Source organism: Entelurus aequoreus, linkage group LG01 (assembly GCF_033978785.1).
Source record: "Entelurus aequoreus isolate RoL-2023_Sb linkage group LG01, RoL_Eaeq_v1.1, whole genome shotgun sequence".
In the NCBI taxonomy this organism is placed as follows: Eukaryota; Metazoa; Chordata; class Actinopteri; order Syngnathiformes; family Syngnathidae; genus Entelurus; species Entelurus aequoreus.
In genome coordinates this window covers 69289750-69311714 of record NC_084731.1, presented here as the reverse complement: position 1 = coordinate 69311714, position 21965 = coordinate 69289750, and the positions used below count along the sequence as shown (strand labels likewise).

Below are 21965 nucleotides of genomic sequence, written 5' to 3'. Positions count from 1 at the left end.
AGCCTGGTACCAATCGATCCACGGACCGGTACCGGGCCGCGGCCCAGTGGTTGGGGACCACTGCCCTATATGACAGGGTGTGCTGCTGATTTTAAGAACTTGCTGTATAAACAGTCAGGTCAGAGATCCTTTATATGACAAGATGTGCTGCTGTTTTTAGGAACCTGCTATACAAACAGTCAAAGATCCCCTATATCAGTGGTCCCCAACGTTTTTGTAACTGCGGACCGGTCAACGCTTGAAAATGTGTCCCACGGACCGGGGGGTTGGGTGGGAATTTTAAAAAAAATTAAAAACAATTTTGTCATTAAAAAATACAATCATGCGTGCTTACGGACTGTGTCTCTGCAGACTGTATTGATATATAATGTAGGAACCAGAAATATTAATAACAGAAAGAAACAACCCTTTTAGTGTGAATGAGTGTATATGGGGGAGGGAGGTTTTTTGGGTTGGTGCACTAATTGTAAGTGTATCTTGTGTTTTTTATGTTGATTAAATAAAAAATAAAAAAATACAAAATTATTATTTATTTTTTAAATTTTTTATTTCTTGTGCAGCCTGGTACCAATCGATCCACGGACCGGTACCGGGCCGCGGACTGATCAAACATTAGTCAAAGATCCTCTACCTGACAAGATGCGATTGTTGATTTTAAGAACTTGCTGTACAAACAATCAGAGATCCTTTATGACAAGATGTGCTGTTGTTTTTAGGAACCTGCTGTACAAACATTAGTCAAAGATCCCCTACATGCACAAGATGTACTGCTGTTTTAGGAACCTGCTGTATAAACACCGATCAAAGATCCTCTATATGACAAGATGTGCTGTTGTTTTTAGGAACCTGCTGTACAAACATTAGTCAAAGATCCTCTACATGACTAGATGCGCTGCTGATTTTAAGAACTTGCTGTACAAACAATCAGAGATCCTTTATATAACAAGATGTGCTGCTGTTTTTAGGAACTTGCTGTACAAACATTAGTCAAAGATCCTCTACATGACATGATGCGCTGCTGATATTAAGAACTTGCTGTACAAACAATCAGAGATCCTTCATATGACAAGAGGTGCTGTTGTTTTTAGGAACATGCTGTACAAACAGTCAAAGATCCTCTACATGACTAGATGCACTGCTGAATTTAACAACTTGCTGTACAAACAATCAGAGATCCTTTATATGACAAGATGTGCTGCTGTTTTTAGGAACTTGCTGTACAAACAGTCAGAGATCCTTTATATGAAAATATGTGTTGCTGATTTTAGGAACTTGCTGTACTAACATTAGTCAAAGATCCTTGATATAAATCAAGAGTGCTCTTCTGTATTAATTCACTTGTCCAAGATCCTCTATACGACAGCTGCACAACCCAAAGTCAAAGATCCTGGTCCCAACTTACCTGTGCAGACTTTTCATTGGAGCTGCTGGTGGCCTCTGAGGTATCCTTCATGAAGTAGTTGTTGATGATGTCGTTCTGTTTGTAGTCCTGGAGACACACCGAGCATCGCATCACGTTCACTGAGGGCACAAGACAGGAAACACATCAAACGTCGCAAGACATCCCACCAATTGCACGTTTTTGCAGTCGAAGAATGCCTTTTTTTTTTTTTTAAATCGAAGAACATAGACCTGGCAGGGTTGTCTCGATACCAATATTTTGGTACCAAAATGTATTTCGATACTTTGATACTTTTCTAAATTAAGGGGACCACAAAAAATTGCATTATTGTCTTTATTTCAACAAAAAAATCTTAGGGTACTTTAAACGTATGTTTGTTATTGCAGTTAAGTCCTTAAATAAAATAGTGAACATACTAGACAACTTGTCTTTTAGTAGTAAGTAAACAAACAAAGGCTCCTAATTAGTCTGCTGACATATGCAGTAACATATTGTGTCATTTATCTACCTATTATTTTGTCTACATTATGAGGGACAAACTGTAAAAATTGATTAATTATCTACTTGTTCATTTACTGTTAATATCTGCTTATTTTCTGTTTGAACATGTTCTATCTACACTTCTGTTAAAATGTAATAATCACTTATTCTTAGGGTTGAGTATCGTTTGAATTCGAACGATTCCAATTCCGATTCCGATTCTTTGTTTCGATTCCGATTCCTTACGGTTCTCTGTCCCGATTCTTTTAAGAGGCAGGGTCAAAAAAAAGTTTAGGATATTTTAAATGAGCTAGCTAACCTACAGTCATTCTGAATGAAATAGTCTGACATTCTCCATCAAATTTTAATTCTATTAACTTTTTATGAACTTTACTATAAATTCCTCACAGGGCTGTTTTCAACTAGAATATAAATATCAAATCTATGAACTTGAATATAAATATTATAAATTATGAATACATTTTCCCAGGGGTACACTTTCCTCAAGAGAGCTTTATTTTTGAAAACCTCATGAAAACACAATTACACACACAAGTGTATGATGCTGCAGGAAACCTCATGAAAACACATTTACACACACAAGTGTATGATGCTGCAGGTACTTAAAAATGTTACCGTGCTCCCACTGATGGGCTAACCTGGTGCAGAAAAGCAAATAAACAATAAGAAACAACTTGCAAAACCCAGTCCAGATTAGCAGCAGGTACAGTATAAAATCAGAGACAGTTCTTGTTTAGGAAAATGACCATATCCGCCTTCTCAGGCAGGATGCGTGAGCGTTCTGGACAGATATTGTCTCCTGCTGTGGAAAATACACGTTCGCTGGGTGTGGAAGAAGCTTGAACGCATAAATAGGAGAAAGCTAGATCTGACAGCAAAGGATAAGTCTTTTGTTGGTTCCACCGGACCACCACCATGCACAGCAGGGTCGTCAGACATAAGTATCGGTGGAACGTTCTGGTACATCTGCAGCTCTCTCTCTCCACTCGTTTCTTGATGGACATGGAGCTCTGTTATTTCGCGGTTATTTCACTTTTTTTTGGAAAGTAAAGCCACAATTTCGACCGCCGACGCCCGCTATCCATGCTTGAGCTTGACTGACTCGCTCGGCTATGCTAACACTTCCGGCGGTGGGCGCTTCTTCGTTGGTGTTCAGCGTCTTCTTCTTCCGGTTCGGCGGACATATTTTTTTCCGGTCGGCGGACTGGTATCGAAAATAGGAATCGAAATTTAAACTTTTGAACGATTCCGGGAGAATTGGAAAGTTAGTCCCGGTTCCAATCGATACTCGATACTCGATACCCAACCCTACTTATTCTTCTGTTGTTTGGATACTTCACATTAGTTTTGGATGATACCAAGTAGTTACAGGATCATACACTGGTCATAATTTAAGTTCTCATGTGTCCATGGACGTATTTCCGGAGTTTATGAATATAATATGATTTACATTTTTTTATTTAAGAAAACATTTTTTTGTGACGATAAAAAATATCGATGTAATCATAGTAGTATGGACTAGATACGCTATTGTACTTGGTATCACTACAGTGGATGTCAGGTGTAGATCCACACGTGGCGTTTGTTTACATTGTGACGCTGGTGAGCTAGTGTATCCTCCTGCAGTGTGTAGTGAAGCATGTTTAGCTATTCCTCGTCCTGCAGTGATAATGGTACTTGTAATAAACGTACTTGATTTGTCGCCATGGAGACAATGATTAGTGATTTATAAGTAGCTAAAACACTGCCGACTGCGGATGGACGTTAGCCGCTAACTAGCTAGCCATGTCTTAAAGCACCTTTTCCTGTGTTATAACTTCACCTTCACCTTTATCTTTAGTTTTTAGACCAAAATGCGTCCATTCTCCCTTTTCTGTCTACACACTGTGTCTGCTTGTAAGTACTCCATGTGTGCGCACTGCCAAACATGCTCCTCTGCTCGTAAAATCAGCAATGTCACGACGTGACCATGACGCGCCGTCATGCCTGTAAAAAAAAAAAAAAAAAAAGGCGAACCTGCACTTTTCAAACAGAGTACAGTACCGTTTTTCATTCATTAGTACTGCGATACTATACTAGTACTGGGATACCTTACAACCCTACGTCCTGGTTAAGTAATGATTTCATTTTCCACGACAAAGAGCATGAATACATTTTTAAAAAAGAAGCCCTGAGCAGCTTTTTACATCATTCACCAGTGAGAAATGATCAAAGTTCTAATTTCTACCAGTAAGATTACATTTTATATGTATTCACTCAAATGGGACTTTCTCAAACACAATTATTCTCAGGTACGGTTGTCAATTTCATTAATTAGAGTGAAAATTGCCTCCCCCCCGCCAATAATTCAATTAGCATGGATGGAGCTGACAATTATTTGCACTAAAAAGCCAAATATTACACACACGTGCCATTTTTCAAAGTAAAAGCCGAATAATACCTCTGGCCATTTTAGCTGACAACCGGCGCGAGGCAGTTTGAGGCGGTTGGAACCGGTTTGAGCTGCATGCAGCCAGTTTACGGAGGCTCCGTCTGCTTGGGGCCTGAATGATTGAGTTGCAGGGCGGTCGTAAAGCACACAACCCCCCTCTCACACGTACACACACAGCTAAATTGAAGCCAGCAATGAATGGACAGCTTCATCTGAGTATAGAGCATGCACTGCCCTGGAACATGATTAATGCAGGACAGGGAGATGCACATGCATCATAAATATTCATAAGAACACTGTCCAATGATCAGAGGTCTCCTCTGAGGCGGTTGCAACATAACGACAACAAAGCATTGTTAAAAGGTGACAACCAATAAAAAAGCTGTTTTATAACACCTTACATTAAAACAGCATTTTCAATAGCTGCCTAATGGGGGGAAATGGAGGCTAAATTAAAACTACGCTGGTTTCATTGGTCTATCACAGGGGTCCCCAACCTTATTTGCAGCAGGGGCCGGTTTAATGCAGGCATTATTTTCACGGACCGGCCTTCCAGTGCGGGAAAAATGAATACATGAAAAAACTCACCATAACATTGACTAGGTGGGAGCCCCTGGCCTTTTCCCTTTGCAAAGAAGCTTTCCATAGACTTTTGTTTTTTACTCATTTTTGCTAGTAGTAGGCTTGTTTTTGTCTTTAGTATCTGATGGGTTATAGGTGAAACATCACATTCAAGGACAAGAACATGGATATATAATAAAGGTAGAAATACTTGCCATTATTGTTTATTGTGAGCGAACTGTGGTGCTGTTTCCCCAGGGATCAATAAAGTACTTTCTATTCTATTAGTTCCAAAAGATTTCTATTTCCATTCCAAAAGTTATGTATTCATATTTTGTGCAATATTTCATATGTAGATACATTACTGTTAGCTTTTTTGGTCCAATTTTCCGTGCGTAAATGAATATGTTATTGCTAACTACATGTGTAATAGGACTATGTGCAATAATATCAGCACTTTAACTTACCAGTCCCCAAACTATGGCGCGCCAGCGTCCAAAATCCAGCCCGTGGGAAGTCCCAATTTAAATGTTTATTTTATTTATTTTTTAATCTGTCCTTTCTAGCCCATCCATCAATCCATTTTCTACCGCTTGTTACTCTCGGGGTCTCCTAGCAAATAATATTGTCTAAAACGGCATATTCCCATCGATAATGTGACATCATCGCGCTGGCGCGGCAAGTGCGCACTTTATCAGTCGATCAGTAAGCGAGAAAAAAATGGCGAAATCATTGCGGAAACGAAAAATAGATTCCGAGTGGAGAGCTTTGAGGTTTTTTTTGTTCAGTGTAAGGAAAAAGCAGTTTGTCTCCTCTGCAAGGAGACAGTGGCGGTGTTTCAATAATTTAACATTCACAGACACATACTGTATACACACACACACACACACACACATATACGTGTATATATACGTGTATATATATATATATATATATATATATATATATATATATATATATATACACACACACACACACACACACACACACATATATATAGACGCAAGAATGTGTATGCGCGCGCATCACACACACACACGGTTTTCCGCAGCTCCACCGCCTAAACTTACGCCTTAACAAGCCCTGTCAGTATGTCTCTCTGCTGTGTTGCTGGTGCACCCATGCATTGTCCCACCCACAGAGCCATCTGATTGGTTACACGCAGAGCGGTAACAGCCAATCAGCAGTGCGTATTCAGAGCGCATGGAGTCAGAGCTCAGGCATATAACATTTACATAATAAAAATCAACTATAGGCTTCCCAAATGCTGTAATAAATTAAGCATGATGAGTTGCGCATATGTCAGCATTGGTCACACTTTTAACTCTTTTTTTCAAACGCTTATTGCAAACGCTTATTAATTTGACTTAGTAAGTCATTATTTTGACTTAGTAAGTCATTATTTTGACTTAGTAAATTACTAATTTAAAATATTGACTTACTAAGTCATAATAATGACATACTTAATATCTCAGGTAAGTAGGACTGTTTTGTGTTTTGTTTTTACTTTACGGAAAACAATATTGAGGAACGGAAAACAACCAAAAATTGTAGGCTTCTTCACGCGACGAAGCCGGCCTACTTCACCACAGTATGTAGTCTATTGTCCCCCTAAGGCTGTGGTGGCAGCAATGAGGAGGAGACTTGATGGCGACAGGCCGAGTTACACTGTTCCTTACACACACCCACCAACCCCGGGGGAAGCACTGATATGTGTGTATATATGTATATATATATATATATATATATATATATATATATATATATATATATATATATATATATATATATATATATATATATATATATATACATATACATACAGTGTTTCCCATAAACTACCAAGATACCTGTGGTGGTGGGGGCGTGGCTATGGGCGTGGTCACCATGACATCATCGACTAATTTGCATAATTTACTACAATGATATGATTTTCTCTAAAAAGGCTCAAAAAATGTATACTTACTAATTAACAATAACAGTTTTGTTTTAAACGTCCATCCATCCATTTTACATTATGAATACACAAAAGATAACTACTACAGTATCAAATTAGTATTAGTATCTGAAGCACCGTCTCCATGTGTGTTTATTGACAACAGGGTTATAACCTGGACACGCACGCTCTAGTCGGTATGGTAACAGGTGACTGTCACTGCGTGCATCTGCCCCGGCCCCCGAGTCAAACAGCGGCGGTGTTAATGAAACAGCGTCAGGCTGCTCACCGTCAGTGAAACGCTCGGTGAAATAGCGGATTAACGTTAAATATATGACGAGCCGCAAGCGATGCAGCTATAACCTATCTCACCTGGTAGAGCACCCGCTGCGGCGACCCAGTTCGGTCCCACCTGACAGTCGCTTTACTCCGCGTCAATCCCCCCTCTCACCCTCTCTCCCCAGTCTCTCTCCAGCTGTCCTTTCAAAATAAATGCATTCAAAACCCGAAAATAAAAATTAAGAAAATCCGAGTCGGTGCTGCACACTGCACAGGTTCGGACCACTTTTGAACTTGTTTGCCAAGACGTTTTACCCTTGTATTTTGATCCGGTCGGTCCGTTCTTCTTTTACTTCGTCGTCGTCTTCTTCTTCTTCTTCTTCTGGCCCACCAGGTGAATTAAGTGCTATTGGCGGAGTTACAATGCATAGTAGGCTACCGCCACCTACAGCACCGGAATTGTAACTACAAGCTACATTCACAGACAGAGTCCCATTGCTTTTATGAGCGGTCGAGCGAGTCCGGCTTGGCTGCATGGGGCTGTGGTCTCCGGTTCCCTGGGCACCACACCAACTGTTTGTGGGTTGGGCTCTCGGGGAGGCTGGGGCCGTACTCTGGCTCCCACACACACTGGGAGTCAAATGTATTGTACATACAAATTCACATATACATACACACATACATAGGTACCTACGCTCCCACATACATATACAGTACATATTTACATACTCAAAGTTCGTACATCCACACGCACATTCATCATACAAACATACACGTACACATACTGTACATATACATTCACTGTACAAACATACATATACACATACTGTACATATACACTCACTGTACAAACACATATACACATACTGTACATATACAAGTACATATGCATACATACACTCATGCACATAATCACGTTTCATCAAACATATATTAACGTTGTTGCCCTAGGGTAAACTGGGTAACACATGGCACACTGACAAAGCTTAACCTATTGTTACTATAACAATCTACAAGGTTAATGTAGGTTGCTTCTCTTTCTTCCCCTCCATTTTTCTGCATTCTTTCGTATCTCAAGTTATCATTACGTACAGGTATATGTATTGTTGCACTTGAACAACTGTGTTGTTGATAATAAAGGTAAAGTATTGGTATTGTTCATTATCAATAGCGCTACTTCTATTGGTATTTGTATTGCTCCTTTTGTAGTGAAATAATGCTCATTGTCATTTCTGTATTGTTTTTTTATTTTCGCTAACTGCTTATTTGCTATTACTTTTACCATCATATTTGTACATGTCGTATTTGCTGATGTTGCTCTATTGTTGTTGTTGTATTTGCTGTTGTTGTTTTTGTCTCTCTGTCTAATCCCCCTCTTGTCCCCACAATTTCCCACTCTGTCTTTTTTTCTCTCTCTTTCTATCCCCTCCTGCTCCGGCCCGGCTGCACCAAATGATAATATAAATACATTTAATAAAGTCAAATACAAATAAGGCAACAAGAGAAGTATCCTACACTTCTCTTTTGTAAAGTAAATCTGAACAGCCGATATGGGCATCTACATCAAACTATATGATTTGCCTGAGAAGCTGGACAGGACAAAAAAAACAAAAAAAATAAAAATAAAAAAGGCTGAAAAATCTATTTGTGGCGGACGTAATTCTTTCGTGGCGGGCCGCCACAAATAAATGAATGTGTGGGAAACACTGATATTATATATATAATATATATATATATATATATATACACATATACATATATATATATATACGTATACATATACATATACATATATATATATATATATATATATTAAGGTGCGATTCAGAATCGATTCTCATTTTTTAAAAATCGATTTTTTTAATTATTATTATTATTATTATTATTTTTTTTTTAATGAATCAATCCAACAAAACAATACACAGCAATACCATAACAATGCAATCCAATTCCAAAACCAAACCCGACCCAGCATCACTCAGAACTACAATAAACAGAGCAATTGCGAGGACACACAAACACGACACAGAACAAACCAAAAGTAGTGAAACAAAAATGAATATTTTCAACAACAGTATCAATATTAGTTACAATTTCAACATAGCAATGATTAAAAATCCCTCATTGACATTATCATTAGACATTTATAAAAAATAAATAAAAATGAACAATAGTGTCACAGTGGCTTACACTTGCATCACATCTCCTAAGCTTGACAACACACTGTGTCTAATATTTTCACAAAGATAAAATAAGTCATATTTTTGGTTCATTTAATAGTTAAAACAAATTTACATTATTGCAATCAGTTGATAAAACATTGTCCTTTACAATTATAAAAGCTTTTTACAAAAATCTACTACTCTGCTTGCATGTCAGCAGACTGGGGAAGATCCTGCTGAATTCCTATGTATTGAATGAATAGAGAATCCTTTTGAATCGGGAAAATATCGTTTTTGAATCGAGAATCATGTTGAATTGAAAAAAAAAATCGATTTTGAATCGAATCGTGACCCCAAGAATCGATATTGAATCGAATCGTGGGACACCCAAAGATTCACAGCCCTAACATATATATATATATATATATATATATATATATATATATATATATATATATATATATATATATATATATATATATATATATATATATATATATGTATACATACCAAAGGTGAGAAAAAGGGATCATCTCTCTTATTTGTTTGCTCCACTTTTGAGAGAGCATTTGCAGCTCTTCATGACAAAATGAAGGAGAAAAACATGATATAGCCCCTGACGCCCAGCCTTGCTTAATGAGCCAGCCTCGTCTACGCGCCCACCACTTCAGAGGGCAGCCTTGGAATGAAAACAAATACAACAGGCTTTGCTACACATGTTAAAATCAAGTCTGGAGCTGACAACCATCTGTCAGCTACAGAAGTGGAAGCTAAACATGTTTTTCTTCCGTAATTCGGCTAACCTTGCAGTGATGTTAGGGTGTTCAATGTAAAGTAGGGCCCTACTTATACACACACTGGAATATTTGACCAACTTTACTTAATTATATCATAATAAATACAATATACCGTATTTTGCGGACTAAAGAGCACACCCACTAAATTTTAGAAGAAAAAAATATTTTTCCACATATTAGCCGCACCAGACTAGGGTTGTCCTAATACCAATAATTTGGTACTGGTACCAAAATGTATATCGATACTTTTCAATATTTTTCCAAATAAAGGGAATTACGAAAAAGTGTCAATTTTGGCTTTATTTTAACAGAAAATCTTACAATACAATAAACATGTTTCCTATTGCACTCAAAAAACATTTTAAAAAGTTAAAATATAAATTAAAGGGCAATAAACACATTGTGCTTTTCTTGTTGCACTCAAAGAACAATTTACAATTTTCTATATTCCATATAGTCTGCCATACTCGAGGATTAGATTAGAATATAATAAAAAGCTTTGACATTATAATACAATTATTCATGATTTATGGTTGCCACTCCTGGTCTGTGCTTTAAGAAAAATACAATTATTAGTAAGTACTACAAACAAAACTATGGATGAATGTACACAGATAAGACATGTAGCAGGTAAAACACACTTTTGTTAAAGACAAAACACAAATTGTAGCAATTTGTTACTAAATTCAGTCATGTTACTTGCACTAGTTGAAGTTAGTTGGGCGGTCTTAACTCCGCTAATATTTGGCATCAAGCCAAGCAGCTGTGTGCACGTGTACGTATCTACATGTTACCTATCTACGTGTTACGTAACTACATGTTACCCATCTACGTGTTACGTAACTACGTGTTACGTGTCTACGTGTTACGCATCTACGTGTTACGCATCTACGTGTTACGCATCTACGTGTTACGTATCTACTTGTTACGTATCTACTTGTTACGTATCTACTTGTTACGTATCTACGTGTTACGTATCTACGTGTTTTGTATCTACGTGTTATGTGTCTACGTGTTATGTGTCTACGTGTTATGTATATAAGTGTTATGTATATAAGTGTTATGTATCTAAGTGTTATGTATCTAAGTGTTATGTGTCTACGTGTTATGTATCTACGTGTTATGTGTCTGTTATGTGTCTACGTATCTACGTGTTGTGTATCTATGTGTTGTGTATCTACGTGTTGTGTATCTACGTGTTGTGTATCTACGTGTTATGTATCTCCATGTTATGTGTCTCCATGTTATGTGTCTACGTATATCTACGTGTTACGTATCTACATGTGCACAACAGAGGAGCTGACTTGAGAGTAGTGTGTGTGTGTGTTTGTGAGAATGTCAACGTCTTGTCTTAGTGATTTCAGTGAGTGAGTGGGCGAGTAAAGAGAGAGAGAGAGAGGGAGCGTGTGAACTGCTGTAGAAAAATGAATGGGTCCGGTTGTGTCCTGCAAAACTAATTATAAAGCAAGCAGATTGTCACAAATTGGTGGCCTCAAATTCACACCGGAGAGCAGAGCTTAGCAGACCCATTGGGTAAAGTGAAGGCTGTAACCCCCGATGGAAACATCGACACTGAAGGGACCGTCTGCTCTGTGCTCCTTGACAACTACATTATTACCTGTCACTCTTTATAACTCTGTGTGCAGATCTGAATGATTATTATTTAAATGCTGATCTAAGTTTGAAGCAAATGTGGTAATACTAATCGCCACACGTGTCGAGGCGTGTTTTAAAGCAACACTTGAAGTGCACTTATGCCTGGTTCACACCAACGGCGCTTGCCGCGCTTTAAAGCGGCGAGCAAAGCGCCGTCTTTTTTGTCAATTTTTCCACGAATATCCCGATCTCCGAAATAATGTTATGCTTTGATACTCTCTGATACGCTCTGATACGAATTAGTTGCCGCTTTGTTACCGTTCCTCACGATTTGATGCCGCTTTGATACGCTTTAAATCACGCTTTGATACGTTTTATTACGCTTTATTGAACTTTATCACGCTTTGATGCGATCCTGACATGCTGACACGATTATCAAGCTCTGTTGTGCATTGTTACAACAAAAATAAGAAAACAATGTGAAAAACTCAGTATACTAAGTTTTCCCCACATTTTTTTAGATTTATCTATTTATTTGATTTCTCTTTTTGTTTTATTATATACAGGATAAAACACAATGTAATAAAAAAGAGAAATATGATAAACAAATAAGTAAAACAATTTTTGAAAAACTCAGTATACTAAGTTTTCCCCACATTTTTTTAGATTTATCTATTTATTTGATTTCTCTTTTTGTTTTATTATATACAGGATAAAACACATAATGTAATAAAAAAGAGAAATATGATAAACAAATAAGTAAAAAAAAAAGTGAAAAACTCAGTATACTGTTTTCCACACATTTTTTATATTCATTTATTTTTTCAATTTCTCTTTATTTCAGTTATATTATGTTTTATATCTTCATTTCTTTTATTTCTTTGTCATCTTAATAAATATCTATCTTTCATTTCTTATGCTAGTTGACAATAATAAAAGGCATTTCTTTTATTTTTTATATTCATTTATTTTTTCAATTTCTCTTTTTTTCCGTTATATTATGTTTTATATCTTAATTTCTTTGTCATCTTAATAAATATCTATCTTTCATTTCTTATGCTAGTTGACAATAATAAAAGGCATTTCTTTTATTTTTTATATTAATTTATTTTTTCAATTTCTCTTTTTTTTCGTTACATTATGTTTTATATCTTCATTTCTTTTATTTCTTTGTCATCTTAATAAATATCTATCTTTCATTTCTTATGCTAGTTGACAATAATAAAAGGCATTTCTTTTATTTTTTTATATTCATTAATTTTTTCAATTTCTCTTTTTTTTCCGTTATATTATATTTTATATCTTAATTTCTTTTATTTCTTTGTTATCTTAATAAATATCTATCTTTCATTTCTTATGCTAGTTGACAATAATAAAAGGCATTTCTTTTATTTTTTTATATTAATTTATTTTTTCAATTTCTCTTTTTTTTCCCGTTATATTATGTTTTATATCTTCATTTCTTTTATTTCTTTGTCATCTTAATAAATATCTATCTTTCATTTCTTATGCTAGTTGACAATAATAAAAGGCATTTCTTTTAAACGTAACATATTCTCTTTATTATTAACATTTTCATACAGAAAAATTATAGACAGTAATGTCAAACTGCAACATCAAACAGCAGAAGTACAGAAACAATGATATGTGATTTAGGGCTATATAAATAAACATTGATTGATTGATTGATTGATCATCGTATAAAAAAGGCAATGATGCAAAAGACAATGGATTTGTAATCCTGTGTTGGTTTTACATAAAGTTTCAATGTCACTAGTCAATATCACAGTCACTTCCTATTGCGCTTTGAACCAAGATCTGTTAAGCTTTCCTATGCTTTGAGTCAAGCTTTGCTGAGCTTTGTCAGGCTTTGTCACGCTTTGATACGCTCTCGGCGCTTTATTCCATTCTTGACAGAGCGCTAGGGTTGGGTATCGAGTATCGATTGGAACCGGGACTAACTTTCCGATTCTCCCGGAATCGTTCAAAAGATTAAATTTCGATTCCTATTTTCGATACCCAGTCCGCCGACCGGAAAAAAATATGTCCGCCGAACCGGAAGAAGAAGCCGCTGAACACCAACGAAGAAGCGCCCACCGCCGGAAGTGTTAGCATAGCCGAGCGAGTCAGTCAAGCTCAAGCATGGATAGCGGGCGTCGGCGGTCGAAAGTGTGGCTTTACTTTACAAAAAAAATTGAAATAACCGCGAAATAACAGAGCTCCATGTCCATCAAGAAACGAGCGGAGAGAGAGCTGCAGATGCAGGACGTTCCACCGATACTTGTGTCTGACGACCCTGCTGCATGGAGGTGGAACCAACAAAAGACTTATCCTTTGCTGTCATATCTTGCTTTCTCCTATTTATGCGTTCAAGCTTCTTCCACACCCAGCGAACGTGTATTTTCCACAGCAGGAGACACTATCTGTCCAGAACGCTCACACATCCTGCCTGAGAAGGCGGATATGGTCATTTTCCTAAACAAGAACTGTCTCTGATTTTATACTGCACCTGCTGCTAATCTGGACTGGGTTTTGCAAGTTGTTTCTTATTGTTTATTTGCTTTTCTGCACCAGGTTAGCCCATCAGTGGGAGCACGGTAACATTTTTAAGTACCTGCAGCATCATACACTTGTGTGTGTAAATGTGTTTTCATGAGGTTTCCTGCAGCATTATACACTTATGTGTAAAGGTGTTTTCATGAGGTTTCCTGCAGCATCATACACTTATGTGTAAATGTGTTTTCATGAGGTTTCCTGCAGCATCATACACTTATGTGTAAATGTGTTTTCATGAGGTTTTTAAAAATAAAGCTCTCTTGAGGAAAGTGTACCCCTGGGAAAATGTATTCATAATTTATAATATTTATATTCAAGTTCATAGATTTTATATTTATATTCTAGTTGAAAACAGCCCTGTGAGGAATTTATAGTAAAGTTCATAAAAAGTTAATATAATTAAAATTGATGGAGAATGTCAGACTATTTCATTCAGAAAGACTGTAGGTTAGCTAGCTCATTTAAAATATCCTAAACTTTTTTTTGAAACTGCCTCTTTAAAGAATCGGAATCGAGAATCGTCAGGAATCGGAATCGAAACAAAGAATCGGAATTGTTCGAATTCAAACGATACCCAACCCTACAGAGCGCAGAATTTTTTTAAACCGTTTAAAAAATTTTGGCGAACTTGCCGCATGTCCCGCTTCACTACACGCTTTCCCACGATCCATTAGGACCCTCACGCTTTAATCAGGCTTTGTTACGCTTTAACGCCGCTTTGCATGCCGCTTTGCATGCCGCTTTAAAGCGCCGTCAAAGCGCCGTTGGTGTGAACCTAGCATTACTTGTTAGTTTTGAAGCCCAAATACCTCCATATTGTACTTCACCACCCTCTTTATTAATCAGTAGAACTGTCTTTATTCACCATTCTTCCTCTCCAAGATGTTATTTCTTGTATGCACTTTGTGTGTGCGTTTTGACACACTCAACATCATGCGCCTCGCTGTGTAGTCACCGCCACACAGCGGCATTCAGATGAAAGAACGGTACCGGTACTTTTCAAAGGCAGTTTAGTACCGACTTCAATCAATTAGTATCGCGGTACTTTATTAGTACCGGTATACCGAACAACCCTACACCAGACTCTATATATACGTTGTGAAATAAGTAATTTACACAGAAAGATTCTGTAAATGTTTATTTACATACCTTAATTGTTTCCAAACGGTGTCTGTAACACGGCAGTAAAACGGATGAACACACAAAACAGAAGTCATCGTCATGGACCCACTAGCTGCGCAAGCTCGCTCTCCAATCAGCTAAACAGACTCAATAACTCCACGGTAAATTTTGGTGGATTTAACAAACTAAAACAATAAAAAAAGAATGCCATTGTAAGTCAATGATACTAACGTAATCATGTTAGCATATTGTCTAATGCTAACGACGCTATCTTAATTAAATTACGATAGCACGTACAAATATGCATGACATCACACATGAGACGGTCTAGTAAGTATGAATGGTTTTAGTTATATTGTAAACGTTACAAACGTTGCTTGGAGTGATAAATGACGAATCCATACGAGTAGAACGCTATGGACGGCTAGAAGACTGAATGGCACTTGTACATTTATTATTTATAATTTACTTCCGGTTGAAAGCTCAGTCTAAATAGAAGGGCATGTGCAGTGAGCAAACTTGTCCAATGATGGCGCCAAAGCACAAACAATAACACACCTTTTCAGTGTATTTGCTTGTTTCGCTGTCCGCAAAGAACAATCCATAAATTAGCCGCACCGTTTTATAAGCCGCAGGTTTCAAATTGTAAGAAAAAAGTAGAGACGTATAGCCCGATATTTACCAGTGTTGGCGCTAGGAATTTTCAAAATGGGGTCCCAGGCACCCCATCAAGTCATAAAAATGGGGTCCCACAGTAAATTTTTGGGGTCCCACTTTTTTGTAAGCGTTCTGAAAACAAATGATAAATGTATGCATTATCCTGTTATATCTCACATTCTATATTGTGTTTTGGAAAAAGGTTGTGATAAACATTACTTCATTCATTAAAAAAAAAATACAAAAGAAAAGTGTAAAAAGTTTTTTGCTTCGGTCATGAAATGATGGTGTGCCAGGGGATACATACAATATTTAGTTAACGCTTAAATCTCTAGAGTCTACATCAACTATCCGTTTTTTTATTTTTTATTATTTTGTTTTGTTTGTTTTCTGCCCTTTTTGTCAAAGAAAACTGTTTTTTATGGAGAACACACAAAATATGCAAAAAATATTTTTCAAAGTGGAATATATGATGTGAAGTAATCGGAGCCTTGGATAGGTCAATAATTCATAAAAACATTGATTTTGATTCAATATTATGTTTAGAGCAATGACGGTTGTAAAGAAAAAAAAAAGCTTTGTTTTATTAGTCAACATTGCAACTTTTTCTAAATTACATTTAACCTGTAATCTTTTTTATTCCACTTTTGTTATGTTTTTGTTTATTTGAATAGTATTTTTAGAATGTGCTGTGGGCCTTTAAAAATGGCCTCAGGGCCACACTTTTGACACCTCTGCTATAGATAATTAAAAAAATACATCTGATAAGTCTATGGATAAAAAGCTTATCATAACGCACAGTCAGCATCTCTGCTTCAGTAAACAATGACGGTGATGATGTCAGCGATGCGAGCGACACTTGCTAACTTGTCAGCCACTTCTTGAACACTCCTTGCATATTAACACTACAAAAGGCACATATTTGTTGACATGCAAAGTTCGTTTTTGGGGTGGAGGAGTCTGGTTGGGTGCTGGTTAGCTTGAAGCTAACAGCTAGCCTGTCTCCATCCTCGAACAATGTTGACCCAGCGGGAGATAAAAGTGAAGTTTTCATGGACTCACAAAGACCTAAAACAAGTAATTTACTGGAGACATGGCACAGGATGAAGTTGACTTTACACTCACCTTAGTGTTTACCATCAAGTCATTCTTTTGACAGCCCCTCGCGGTAAAGTTGTCCGAGTGCAAACTCAGGCAGTATTTGTCTTTGATAAAACTTTCGGCGAATCAAAATTTCCGACCAATAAAAATGCAATAAACGGGGACGGAAATTTGATCCGGCAAATATTAACAAAACAAAAAACACAGGCGGAAAGCGATAATCGATCAACTAAAAAACAAGATAACCGGGCAGTAAAAAAATGCATTTAAAAAAATCCGCGTCCAGGGCTTCTGGAATTGCGCGTCCTTTCTGATTTCAATGCGTAAAAAGACACAAAAAGTGCGTTAAAGCCAACACTGATTTACAGTAATTTCTTTGCAGAAGATACATTAAATATTGTTCTGGCTTGTTAAGAGTGATTTTTATTTCACTGTTGAAATGTGTTTCTATACTTCCGTTTTAATTTGTAAAGGTTTTGGAGTGTTTAATTGTATTGAATTGTTTGTATTTGTTAATGAACAGACATATTACAAAACCTGAATGTAAACATGCTAATTTCCACCTGTAGTCCCAGGGGTTGAAGTTAGAAACACATCAAATAAAACACATTACAATAATACATTCCCGCACATCATAATCGCTAGCTGCATGTACCCTATCATTGTACATGCCTCCTCATTGCACACGTCCCGCTATTGCACACATCATGTTATTGTCCACATCCCGCTATTGCATACATGCCACCATTGCTATCAGGCACTATTGCACAACACCCATCGTTACACACCATCTATTATTGCAAACAACCCATTATTGCACTATTGTCCTCTGATTACTTGCACTCCTTGATAAACGCATATGATCGGGTTCATGTGACTTCACACGAGTTAATTTCCATTCGTCCGAGAATAGATAGATCACTCTGTTCTAAGGGAGCACAGCCGTTGAATGTACACAATTAAATATCTTAGTTGCTTAGACAGGAATGTGTTTTAACAGGTTTAGATTGAGGTGTGTTTTTTTTTAATGGGGAAAGATATTACCATCTCTTGTATTCGTGTTAGCATTTAAGCTAGATAGCAAGCTTGCACTAGCCGGTCCAGTTGTATATCAAAGTGCGTATATCAATCACAGTTTTTCGATGATTTGAGCTCAAAACGATACTAATTGGAGTTAGTAAACCGTAGTTAGGGTTTAACGCAAACAGCACAAATCAGCAGGGATTCTGTTTACTCTGGTAAATGACGACGGATGTATTTTTTTAATGCATTCCAACTCGTAAATAAAAGTCTGCTTACAGCGGGGCCAATGGGAGGTCCTTGATTCCGCCCATAAAACCCAATATATAACCATCCAAAAAGCGCCAAGAATACCCCATTTACATTTGAATGAATGATAGGTGGTGGTCGGAGGGGCCGTAGGCGCAAATTGGCAGCCACGCTTCCGTCAGTCTACCCCAGGGCAGCTGTGGCTACGAAAGTAGCTTACCACCACGAGGTGTGAATGAATGATGGGTTTTTAACATGTAAAGCGACTTTGGGTACTTAGAAAAGCGCTATATAAATCCCAGGTATTATTATTATTTCCTGACTTGAGTATAAAATGCCCCTGTGAAAACTTTTTTGCAATGTGTTGCTGCCATTAAATTTAAGTTAATGATTATTTGCAAAAAAAAAAAAAGAAGTTTCTCTGTTCTAACATTAAATATCTTGTCTTTGCAGTCTATTCAATTGAATATAAGTTGAAAAGGATTTGCAAATCATTGTATTCTCTTTTTATTTACGAATTGCACAACGTGGCAACGTCACTGGTTTTGGGTTAAGTACATATACATATATACTGTATATATGAAAGCGCTAAAAAGTACAACAAAGATGGCATGGAAAAGTCGCCATCAAACTGGAGGCAAGTGAATAAGACCCGCCCAAGAGACGGTCAGAAAGCAGTTTGAAAACGGTCTGTGAAACATAACCTAGGCAACATTTTGACAAAAGAAGCACCATTACATGTTATGTAGACCACAAGGAAGTCTTTTACATGTAGGAAAAAAATCATAATATGACCACTTTGTGCAAACTCATTGAAGACACCATCCAAACCATACCATGGCAAAGTGAGATATTCTAGGTGGAATTGTGGCCCAAACTTATTGATTTGCAGTCTAAAGAACACACTAGCACAGGGGAAGATAGGCGGCTGTACATCCACACAGACCTCTACAATGGCACCATTCAAAAAAGGAGAAAAAGGAGTTCAGAACATTCAGACAGAACATTCAAAGAGAACAATTCTAGTTTCCATTTACAAACAATCATTGATGGCCAATGCTCATACATAGTCAATTGGTGATTGGTTGACAGAGAATCATCATATCAACTAAAAATGGTGATTGGTTGACAGAGAATCATCATATCAACTAAAAATGGTGATTGGTTGACAGAGAATCATCATATCAACTAAAAATGGTGATTGGTTGACAGAGAATCATCATATCAACTAAGAATGGTGATTGGTTGACAGAGAATCATCATATCAACTAAGAATGGTGATTGGTTGACAGAGAATCATCATATCAACTGGGAATAGTGATTGGTTGACAGAGAATCATCATATCAACTGGGAATGGAGAGTGAAGAGACTTTTTTAGGGTTTCTTGCAAGTATCAACACATTTTTATTTGATGCTTTTTAATGCCACTTAAAACACATGTAATGCCCATGTCCTACTGCAGATAATTAGTATATACAGTATAATCAAAATTGTCAGCCTTAAACAAAGATCATTTTGAATAGTTTAAGTGTTTAATTGTTACTCTAGTGAATTAGAATTGGCTCACAAGACTGTTTCATTTGAGAATGTATTTGTATTTATTTTTCTGTAGTGGTAGCAGCAGCTGCCAGTTGTGTTGGCACCGTGGCGACAGCGGAAGCTACTTTGTTGGTCACGCTAAATACATTTGGCATGGTTAACTGCTGCGAGCCTTTAATCACTGACTTGTGAATGGCTAATAATGATAAATAAATGATAAATGGGTTATACTTGTATAGCGCTTTTCTACCTTCAAGGTACTCAAAGCGCTTTGACAGTATTTCCACATTCACCCATTCACACACACATTCACACACTGATGGCGGGAGCTGCCATGCAAGGCGCTAACCAGCAGCCATCAGGAGCAAGGGTGAAGTGTCTTGCCCAAGGACACAACGGACGTGACTAGGATGGTATAAAGTGGGGATTAAACCCCAGTAACCAGCAACCCTCTGATTGCTGGCACGGCCACTCTACCAACTTCGCCACGCCGCCCCTAATAGCATGTGTGATCTTTTTTATTGCTTCTGGACATCGAATGTAATGTTCTTTAATGCAATTTAAGGCCTTAAAATTTTTACAAGACCCACTTTTAATGCTTTTAAAACAACCCGAGGAAACCATTTTATTGTGCTGTGTACCGTAGGGACGTAACGATAGAAATATTTCATATAACAGTTATTGTGACCGAAATGATCACAGTTGTTATTATCGCGGTATTGTTGAATGTGTTCAAAAAGTACTTGAACGGACATCAAGTTTTACTATTTTTTTTAAATACCTAAAATAAATAGACAATATACTTTCTTGGCAAAATACATTTTTATTTTAATGTATACATTTGTTTATTTTCTAACATTTTAAATTGTAAATGCAAATTGGATCTTCACTTTGCTTCACTTCAGGGTCATGTGACGTCAGCTTAGCTTAGTTGCTCAGACAGTAATTTGTTTAAATAAAAGTTTAGATTGGGATATGTCGTTCCCTAATGGAGAAAGGTGTTAAAGTATCTTGTTTTCATGTTAGCATTTAAGCTAGCCAGTCAGTCTGTGAGTTTATCAAAGTGAAGTAACCAATCCTGGTTGTTACACCATTTTAATTTATAACAGTAATAGTAACCGTCAGGAGTTTGCCGCGGTTATCATTAATGCCGTTTATCGCTGCATCCCTAAATCCAAAGCAAAGCGAAACACTACAATTCTAGAACTGTACCAAAAAGCAATGGAGTATCAGACGGTCAAAGGAGTCATTAAATAGGTAATTAAATATTGGAGAATTAATTAATTTAACGTGAAATTATGCATTAGGTTGTCAATTTACTACCGTATTTTTTGGAGTATAAGTCGCTCCGGAGTATAAATCGCACCGGCCGAAAATGCATAATAAAGAAGGAAAAAAACACATAAGTCGCACTGGAGTAGAAGTCGCATTTTTGGGGGAAATTTATTTGATATAACCCAACACCAAGAATAGACATTTGAAAGGCAATTTAAAATAAATAAAGAATACTGAACAGGCTGAATAATTGTACGTTATATGAGGCATAAATAACCAACTGAGAACGTGCCTGGTATATTAACGTAACATATTATGGTAAGAGTCATTCAAATAACTATAACATACAGAACATGCTATACGTTTACCAAACAATCTGTCACTCCTAATTGCTAAATCCGATGAAATATTATACGTCTAGTCTCTTACGTGAATGAGCTAAATAATATTATTTGATATTTTACAGTAATGTGTTAATAATTTCACACATAAGTCGCTCCTGAGTATAAGTCGCACCCCCGGCCAAACTATGAAAAAAACTGTGACTTATAGTCCGAAAAATACAGTAATTAGATAGTGAAGCTACTTAGTAATTATTCCATGACTGATTTATATGTTTCATGACTGTTTCAATTATTCAGTCACATGTTTTATTATTCAACATTTTGTGATAGTGCTGCAGCATGTTGGCAGTGTTGAATGAATATAAATGAATTTTGCCAGGGGTAGCCCTGGGCAGGTAATACATTATGCTGGACCATATATCATCCCACAAACTGT

General features: G+C 36.9%; 1 protein-coding gene across 7 annotated transcripts in view; it reads right to left on the bottom strand.

Moving 5' to 3' along the window:
• Window positions 1-21965, bottom strand: part of trim33 (tripartite motif containing 33) — a 144387-nt gene that overhangs the window by 84891 nt on the left and 37531 nt on the right. For all 7 annotated transcript variants that reach the window (XM_062057289.1, XM_062057280.1, XM_062057297.1 and 4 more), the window contains exon 2: window positions 1403-1521. In XM_062057289.1, the coding sequence (XP_061913273.1) occupies window positions 1403-1521 (119 nt within the window). The remainder of the gene's footprint in view (window positions 1-1402; window positions 1522-21965) is intronic.